Genomic DNA, 9,969 nt, shown 5'->3' on the forward strand with positions numbered 1-9,969 from the left:
ACAGCCCAAGCAAAATTAAATAACTTCTTATATACTGTCATACTACAAATTAATTAAACATTTGAAATCTGTTAACCAGAGAATAAATTTCTAAACCTAATGCAAGTGAAATAATTTAGATGCAATAATGAATGCCTAATATGAGTATCATCTGTCAATGTCCTTGTAGAACAGTCTGTACAAGAGATATGAGTAACTAATATAGAAGGAAAAAAAAAACAGGAAGTTGTCGTCTGTTGGAAAATAAATAAAATATCTAGTATATAAATTAGAATATAAAATAACATTCGGTCAATGTGTCGTCAATAAACTGTACAATTATCAAATGTTAAAACTGTACTGGGTGATACAGTCACCAAAAATAAATACTAAGTATAATAAGTTAATAAATTAAATGTGGTCTGTAAAACTACCACTAGGTATAATAGGTCAATAAATTAAAAGTGGTTTATAAAACTACCACTGTGCGAACCCCTTCACCAGTTAAAACATGTCAGTCATGTGCAGAATCAATCAGAATGGTAAGGTGGTAAAAAAGGGAATATCCTTTCGACACTTCAATTATATATGCCTCAGATTTAAAAGAAATAGAAGATACTTAGTTATCGTCGACTATGATTGCAGTGTAAAATTTGTCATATGAATTGTCGACGGTATAATTAGGGTCTGTTGTTATAGATGAGAGTAGCTGTTTCTTATACGAATCACTAAAGCTTTTAACATCGGGCAGATTTCGTAGATCTGTTGGAACATTATTCCAACATTTTGCCCCCAAGTATTGAAAGTTTTTATGTGATGTTGATCTATTAACATATAGGTTGCAGCTTTCGCCGCTCCTACTACCTCCTGATATGTAACTAAATTTGTTCATAAAGTTTGTAGGACAATTGTCATGGATGATTCTAAACATATAATTTGACAGATGGAGTTGTCGTCTAAGATGGAGTGGTAACCATTTCATGTCTCTATAAACATTAAGGTGTCACAGGGTACGGGCACTTGGCATGGGCTAGTGCTCCTTACCCTCCGGAGGATAAAGCCTTGTGAGCGACGTTTTCCCAAAGGAAAACTGTCATAATGCTCGGTCTCGGGAGAGCACCACCCATGCCTAGGTGATCTCCCGGGCGCTCTTTTAGAACAGGCTGCCCCCTGTCTTTTCTAGTGAGCAGACAGGAACCTACCGGGCATACCTGAGCATCTAGTATCTCTTGCCCAAATCTATGATTTCTTTTATTTGCGACGCGCGTGGTATAATGTTGACAATAAGAAGCTACCAAGCAAATTTGTGTTTTGTGAAGACCCTTTTTTTGTTTAATTTGAAATTTTGGGCCGCGTGTGACTTTTCTTTGTATGTGTGTTCGTGTTGCTTCCGTTTACCGGAGTTTTTCTGGGTGCTAATTATCCACTAGCTGGAAAAGGAGTAAGTGCTAGATATCCACTAGCTGGAAAATAACTAATTGCTAGATATCCACTAGCTGGAGCGGCCCGGGGGGCGGCGTGTGAGTGAGTGAGTGAGTGGGGGTGGGTTCGCCTGGAAATGAGACTGGAGAGACACTGTCCTTTATCTGGGTGAGCCACCACCGACAGTGCTCCCACTTCTGTGGGGTTGAGGGTGTTGGCTCCAAGAACCAGCCGTGAGCGAACAGCGCCTGACCCCCTCTGTGGTTAACTTAAGAATAACAGGACTATGCCTTTCTCCAGGCCAATCCGTTCAGTAACCAGCAGACCCAGCACCACCTCTGATGGAAGATGTGGTTCGGATTGGACTTGTCAGTTTTTCTGTAGACACTAATGCTCCCTCGAGGAAAGAGCCCCGGCAAAACTGACCAAAAACGTGGCAGGGATTCTCACCCTACAAGTCAAGGCGTTGTTTTACTGATAGTTGTGGCTGACTAATAATATATATATATATAACATGATCTGAATAACATGAAACGTGGCACAAGCGACGAAATTTAATCAATTTGCATAATCCTCATGGCAAGAGTCGAATTGAAAATCCCCATCAATGATCAACTTAATAGATAGAGCTCGGACAAATTTCAACTCGTGTGAAATGGCTTTATCTACAATAAGCATGATCGCACTTTTGCTGTAATAGATGTACTGACATGACGGAACAGAAAAGATACCGTTTTTAGTTCTGAATTGTGATTTGCTGATTATTTTCAGAGGACTATTTATGTTAGTCACCCATATGATCATATCTAATCACAAGATGGTGCTGTTCATTGGTGCATTTTACAGTACACTTTCACTTGTGTGTGTGTGTGTATGGTGAAGGGTACCCTTACAAAATTATAAATACTTTGACAGGCCTATCACTTAACCACCGATCAATAAATGGCCTTACGTAGCGTTTGGTGCCCCTGTGGCCAGTCCCCTCTTTAAGTCCCACCCCCCCCTAAGAAAGTAGAAATGTAAAATTGAACTAATCAGCTGATTTTAAAGGATTCATAGATAACATCTCAAAAATAATGTGTTTCTGGACCAAAAAGAGCGATTTTACTAGTACTCTGGTTAAGTTTTTCGAAATGGTCCCACATCCACAAGGATTATGATTACAAGGATTACAAATTTTGTTCACTTTTTTTTCAATATCCTGTCATCACTTCTGGAGTAATGGATATTATATGTTTATTTCAATAAATATAATAATCAATAAATTAGAATAGAATCTTGTCTTCTTTTCAGCTCACTCTTCTGAAACCTCTTCCTCTACATTCTCAACCTCATCATCAACTTCCTCATCTTCATCATCAACATCATCACCTCTGTCTTCATCGCTGGTGGTGTGTGCGAGATTTAGGTCCAGTTCGTGAACAGGTATTGCTTTCTCATAATACCGTCCTCAGCCCTCTGTGTCCTCTCACTGCAATCAAAACTGATTTAAGTAGCTCAAATCGCAAACGACGTCTAAGATTTGCCATGATGAGGCTTTTGTCCTGGCTGGTCTTGGCTGCCAGAAGTGTTGCCACTCGTTTAAGGAACATGGTAGCCTGTGGGCCCATACCTCCGGTGGTCGAGAATACAAGGCCATTGCTGGTTCCTTTTTCGATCTGTACACAGTGGTCTCCATATTTCCTTTCTTTCTCTCTCTCATGCTTATTGTACATCTTTGCTGGGGTGTTGTGATAAGCGTTGGATTTGGCTCCGGGGTGTAAAACCCTGATATCAAAAAATGCTATCTCCATTGGTGACCACAGACCTCTAGCTGCAATGTCAAGCCTTGCCCCATCATCCAGAATGGTACCAGGGCGAAGGCTTTCTCCAGTGCATGGTTGGAGTGTGGGCTCTACAACAACCTCATTACAGATTTTTTCAAGAATGCTTGCAATGGTGTCTCTCAGTCGGTTGTGTCTGCTGTTGACAAAGCCTCCTTTCTTGCAAATGAGAATGTGGTTGTAGGTGTTATCTTTGCCACAAATGCATTTCTTGGCTATGTTGGCAATGGGTAGAGCATATCTCAGTGCTATAGCGTCTTTGAACCCTTGCTTGTTCAAGACAAATCCGTACTTCTCATAAGGTAGTTCGGTCAGCCAGCTTGATGCATTACAAATGCATTACAAATTAGAAGTTTTATATTACAATCGTTTTAGACAAAACACACGATACTTTGGCGCCCCCCTTGCACTACGGGTCAGCGGGCCCTTCATCAACTATGTTTTACTGATCTCAATCATTTGACTGAATTAATACAGACCGATTGAAGTCCTTAGCTCATCCCAGGGATTCATGGCACTAGCACAGGTTATTTAAATTCCCATTCTACAAATAAAAGGTAAAATTATTGACTTAAGTGTATACGCATGGGTTAAGTAGAAAATTGAAAATAGCTGGCTCTCCAAAACAGGAACAATGGCTGTCTCACTGCTGTACAAATTAAAATTGTAACTCAGGTTTGCTGACAGTTTGTGTAACTTTTCAGCTTGGTGCTCTGTTATTTCCCATTTCAGTTCCTTATTTATTTGTCGCTAAAGAGATCATGCTTTGTTTGAGCATGATTAAAACAATTGGTTTACCAACCGTTTCATTCTGTATATATATATATATAATATCACTTGTTATTAACTAGAGTCCAGTTAAGGTTGGTACTGTCCAGTCCAATTTAAACTGTATTTTAAATGCTGATCCAGTCTAGTGGAAGTGATGTTATTGATCTGGGTGTGATTGGAAAATATTTGTATTTACATTGAGATCTTCTCATTTTAGCTATCATTTAAATTATTAATCAATTTATCATACATTTAAGCCATATTCTGCATTGTCTTGTATGTTACAAGTCATAAGCAACTTTAATATAATAAGAATATTAACATTTTAATAGCACCACTCTTAGTGCCATTCATTCGTTTCTTACCAATACGCTGTTGTAGGTTAAGGTTGCATTGCAAGAGATCCTGAGCCAGGAATGGAAGTTAAGCAGAAGAAGACACTTGGGTTTAGACTGAACTGGATGAATCTTCGTGATGCTGAGAGTGGCAAGGTTCTCTGGCAGGGAGATGACGATTTGTAAGTATTTCACATTTCATGTGGGAATCCTGTCCCACAATAATTGATTCAATTATATCGATCGAAAATTGTTAAAAAAGGTTTTTTTTGTGTGTAAACTTAGAGCAAGATACGAAACTGCTAGTGTGCATGGTAAAGTAGATCCTGACCATGCTTTTTATTATTTATTATATATCACTTTCATTCAAATTTCTGATTGTTTCTGAATAGACTAAGTGAAAACAGATTCTAATGGAAATAAATAGAATCCATTTAGAATCTGTCTTCACTGAGTCTATTCAAAACAATCTGAAATTTGAATGAAAGAAACATCAAATCATGAGACTCAATAACACTACACGAATCCACCATGTTATATATCACTTAAAACCATTACACATTTCACATATCAAACTTCCTGATAAAACGTGCGAAATCATCTGCTGGCAAAATGCTTAGTACTTAATAATATGTGCATATTACTTTCGGACAAGCATCAAAGTATAAATCTATTCTCGTCAACATATTGATAAATCATTTCATCACGTGACACCGTGAGGACGAGGTTTGGTACACTGCTTAAATAGGTCCAGTGATGGTTTACTGCGGTTAACGCTCGAAGTTAAACACTTAAAATCTCATCATGCAGTTCTGTTGTAATGATGTAATAGTTTTATTATCTTGATATGTAATCATGCTGTAGTATAATAACACTGACGTTGTTGCAGACATGCGATGCTCTTATTCGAGTTTGAAGCAAGATTACGATATCTCTGCTCAACCAGAAACCTCGACAACAATTTTTAGTGTTCATCAGAAACCTGAAATAATAAAAGTAAGCTAAATACTTTCTGTTTCAGGACGCTGTCAAGTAAAGAGCACGAAGGTAATTATAAAGAATTGGAAATATTTACCTAGAATTTATTTATTGCCTAGAAATGATGTTTAACTGCAATCAAGAGCGGTGTTCCAGCTCAACATCCCTATCAACATGTTATTATCTTATTATGGAACTACGTCATTATCTTGATATATATGTACATAATTTGTAGTCAGCAACAAAATCTATCACAAGTCTTATGAAGTCTATTAGAAGGTTAATCAAGTCAGTAACAAGTCTCATCTAGTCTATTACAGCTCGGGTTCCTAAGAAGATACTGAAATGCAGATCCGTATCTCGGGAGATAAACTTTAGTTCAGAGCAAGAGATGAAAAGATTCAGACTCGAACAGAGAGTCTTTCTCAACAGTGAAATTTTAGAAGGTTTGGTTTAAATATACTTTTTTGTTCGAATTTGTGTCTGTTACATCGAGATTTTTAAACATCACAATTGTAGAAACTTTATTTTTTCTTAATGTTTTAGGCTTTTAAATTCTTATCGTATGTGTGAGATTATAATAGACTAGAAAACCCGTGGTCACAGGGAGGAACCTAATAGTATTTTTTGTTAGTAAGTTTAAATCGAGTCAAAAAATATCCATCACAACCGAAGATACAGCCGATTAAAATATTTCTCGCACTAAACACAACGTAATATCAACAAAACCGATAAAAATGCTGCTTTAACAATCTTTGCACGTGCACGTGCGTGTAACAACCCTCGTTATCATGGTTACTTTGCAACCCTTTGCTTTTTACCTAATTTGCACGTGGTTGGTCGTACAAACGTACATTGTAGGCATCATGTAGCCGGTGGGCCCGACATGATACGACATATCTTGACACGTCGGGGTTAGTCGGGATTTTTCAGGGTTTGTCGGGGTTTGTCGGTGTTTGTCAGGGTTTGACGGGGTTTGACGGGGTTTCCGGTTTGTCGAGCCTGGAGGCTTTTTTTTTCTTCTTTTTTTTTGAGTCTCCCAACAAAAAGCCGAGACGGAGTCATCAAGCTTTACGTGGAAAAACACTATACAAGAAGGCCTCATGTAGCCGGTGGGCCCGAGGCAAAACCCCTCGACAAACCCCGACAAACCCCGTTTGTCGGGATATGTCGGGGTTTGTCGGGGTTTGTCGTGGTTTGTCGGGGTTTGTCGGGGTTTGTCGAGCCTGGAGGCTACATGATGCCTCATTGTACAAACATTGTACAAAGGGAATTCTCTGAATTATAGTAGAGATGCGGGCTCTATTGGGGAGGTGAAGCATAGTTTTAGACACGTGACCGGGATTCTAGGGTTTTAGTGGTCAATATAGTGGAAGCTGATTGGTTTATTGCTGTCACGTGCCAAAATATGAAAATATGCTTCATCTCCCTACCATGACCAGAATCCACATTTCAGAGAGTATTGAACTTGAGTTTATTTCTTTCATTTCTCGTTATATAATTAACTTGGTTTGCATTTAGGGGGCAGGGGGGTCTTCATGGAAATTTTCTCAAAATCGACTTTTAGTTGTTTCTGATAGAGGGGAGTGATATCTATCAGTTGCTTTTGATCCGATAGAAAAATATTGTTCCTAGCTGAAATTATCGCCGGTAAATGGTCAGCGCTTGTGTGTAATTGTATTGCGCGAGCAATCTTCTCCTACAATTTTTGAGCAATCACCCTGAAACTTTCAGGATATGTTCGAAGGATCATTTATATTTAAAGATTTAAGAGCTTGTCCAGGCAAAATGTTGAGATATGCCTTTAAACAGTTTTTATTCGATTTTAAATATCTTGGACCTCGAAAAATCGTCAAAAAGTCCGTTTTAAAAACCAATAAGTAATAGCAAGTCATCACCACTTAATATGTTGAATAAATTACTCCGGTGTCTACCATTCCTATTCTCGAACTCGTTAGCACACTTTAGAGACAGAAATTCAGGGTTACATTCAAATCGCCAAACATTAATAATTGTGTGTTTTTATTGAACTCTCATTTCTCGTTATATTAATTATATTATGTTTCTCGTTATATTATTGTTTATGTTTTATGTAGTACACACTGAGCAATTGAATGATTTTCAGAATGGTTTTTCGAGTTTGGTTACGTAATACCTGGATCAACAAATACCTGGCAGAATCTTATCGAAGCTGCAGCCTCAAACCAGATGATACCGCCGTCACTTTTGAGGTAAGTGATAGATCAGGCCTGAGAGAGAGAGAGAGAGAGAGAGAGAGAGAGAGAGAGAGAGAGAGAGAGAGAGAGAGAGAGAGAGAGAGAGAGAGAGAGAGAGAGAGAGAGAGAGAGAGAGAGAGAGAGAGAGAGAGAGAGAGAGAGAGAGAGAGAGAGAGAGAGAGAGAGAGAGAGAGAGAGAGAGAGAGAGAGAGAGAGAGAGAGAGAGAGAGAGAGAGAGAGAGAGAGAGAGAGAGAGAGAGAGAGAGAGAGAGAGAGAGAGAGAGAGAGAGAGAGAGAGAGAGAGAGAGAGAGAGAGAGAGAGAGAGAGAGAGAGAGAGAGAGAGAGAGAGAGAGAGAGAGAGAGAGAGAGAGAGAGAGAGAGAGAGAGAGAGAGAGAGAGAGAGAGAGAGAGAGAGAGAGAGAGAGAGAGAGAGAGAGAGAGAGAGAGAGAGGGGGTTTTATATGGTCGCAATTCATGAGATAAATTATAAATCGCTCCATTTTTGCATATTTGGGTTATAAAAATACATGAAAATTAGAATAATACAAAAAAATACCTATTAATCAATAATGTATTATTACTGCTGTAGTTAAAATGCTCAAAGTTTTTTATCAGATTTTCACTATTTCTCAGTGTACTAACAAAAAGAAAAAAATAATTTATCAAATATTAACACTTAACTTCTCAGCGGTAACGTAGTGATAGAAACCACATTCTACGACGGAAACGACGAAATCAGTCAATCTAAAGTACGTCTCTACTACGTGTAAAATAACGACTACTAAGACTAGAGTACTTAATCTCTTTCTTAGTGATAATACCTTCTTCCAGCAGCTGGCTACCGTTATGTTGTTTAAATACTCAACATTCCAGAAATAAACCTTGATTGAGATTGCATGCTTGATTTCAGAATATTATTTACAGTAGGTTTATCAAAAGGTATGTCAAATTGGGTTTCTATTGACTCGCTTGTACTTTTATAGTGTTAAAAATAGGGGGAAGATTATTTAATTTCTTTGATACGTAACTAAATTCAATCTACAAGTCTCGATATGTGTCTCGTAACTCGTTATATGTCTCGTTTCTCGACATGAATCTCGACACGAATCTCAACATGAACCTCGACATGATACACAACCTGTAAACTTCCAGCCACGGGTTATTTCCCTCCTTTAAACTTTACAGTTGTCCATGAACCTCATAAAAGGAATAATAGTTATGTGTATGCTCACTCAGCTTATTGGTATCAAAGATTTAAGGACGACAACTACTGAGACAGTCCATTACACGGTGAAAGGGTCCATTTGCAAGCATGTAAGTTACAGTCACAAACTGTTACTTAGCGTTGTTGGATATTATTGCACTTATTCGAATTACATAAAAGTTAATTTCGTGCAATAAAAGCTTTTCGAGGCATTGAGACAGCACAATTTGTAACAAAGAAATGGGCCACTTTTCTTACTCCGCACTGTGCTGCCTAGACTCACTTTATCACGTGGTCACTAGACACATAGCATTACTAGTCACGTGGTCACTAGACACATAGCATTACTAGTCACGTGGTCACTAGACACATAGCATTACTAGTCACGTGGTCACTAGACACATAGCATTACTAGTCACGTGGTCACTAGACACATAGCATTACTAGTCACGTGGTCACGATTATTGAAGACCGCCCACAAATACTTTGAGTTACTTTAAAATAGGATTTTAGCGGCTGGTGTACAGTAGCACTGAAGATAAGTTAAAATTAGTGTTAAATTGATGTGATCATAATATAATGAGGTAAAGGCAGGAAATATGAGATTGAGGATAGTTCCAAAATCATCCTGCTGTATCCTCCAAGATTTTACCAACAAAGTTTTTGACTGGGGTTTGATTTACTGTTAGGAGAGCTGTAACAGAAATCAAAAAATGTATACAACATAAAATGTTATAATTATTTTTGACATCCATGTTAGAGTGTTTTTATGCCGTTTGGGTAACATTTGGTTGAGCCAAAATCCGATCTAAACAATTTGCAGGTTATTTAAAGAATGATAATATATATTTCATGTAATATAATTGTAACATATATTAATTGTTTCATGTCAAATTATTTCCTGTAACCTTTCGTTCATATTCTATCTATTGCAAACGCAAAAAAGCAGCTTTCGTGACCAATTTATAAACCTGGAAACAATTAAAATTTTAGATTGAGTGTTTCATATTCAGAAAAATCGTCTAAAATATTTTGATTAATAACCAACGGACTCCGTACGTGTCCTACGGAAACGGGGGAGTGCTGATGAATTGATCTGAGAGGGTCTACTTAATTAGATTGGTCTACTTAATGACTCCTTTTCTGAGATAAAAGTATCGTAGCGGTTACAGCCAGTGTGATTAATGCGCGCCAAAATACGCACGCGCGTTATTTGAAATTATTTCGGGCTTCAATGACA

At 38.0% G+C, this 9,969-nt stretch overlaps 1 protein-coding gene across 1 annotated transcript; it reads left to right on the forward strand.

Moving 5' to 3' along the window:
- The first annotated feature begins 4,374 nt into the window (after positions 1-4,374).
- LOC134813972 (retinal rod rhodopsin-sensitive cGMP 3',5'-cyclic phosphodiesterase subunit delta-like) lies at positions 4,375-9,636 on the forward strand. Its single transcript, XM_063821927.1, has 5 exons — positions 4,375-4,512; positions 5,352-5,377; positions 5,629-5,754; positions 7,434-7,539; positions 8,214-9,636. The coding sequence occupies exons 1-5, from the start codon at positions 4,412-4,414 to the stop codon at positions 8,293-8,295; spliced, it is 441 nt and encodes a 146-aa protein (XP_063677997.1). The 5' UTR covers positions 4,375-4,411; the 3' UTR covers positions 8,296-9,636.
- The last annotated feature ends 333 nt before the right edge of the window (positions 9,637-9,969 follow it).

This window comes from Bolinopsis microptera, chromosome 4, assembly GCF_026151205.1.
Source record: "Bolinopsis microptera isolate Bmic1 chromosome 4, MBARI_Bmic_1.0, whole genome shotgun sequence".
Lineage (NCBI taxonomy): Eukaryota > Metazoa > Ctenophora > Tentaculata > Lobata > Bolinopsidae > Bolinopsis > Bolinopsis microptera.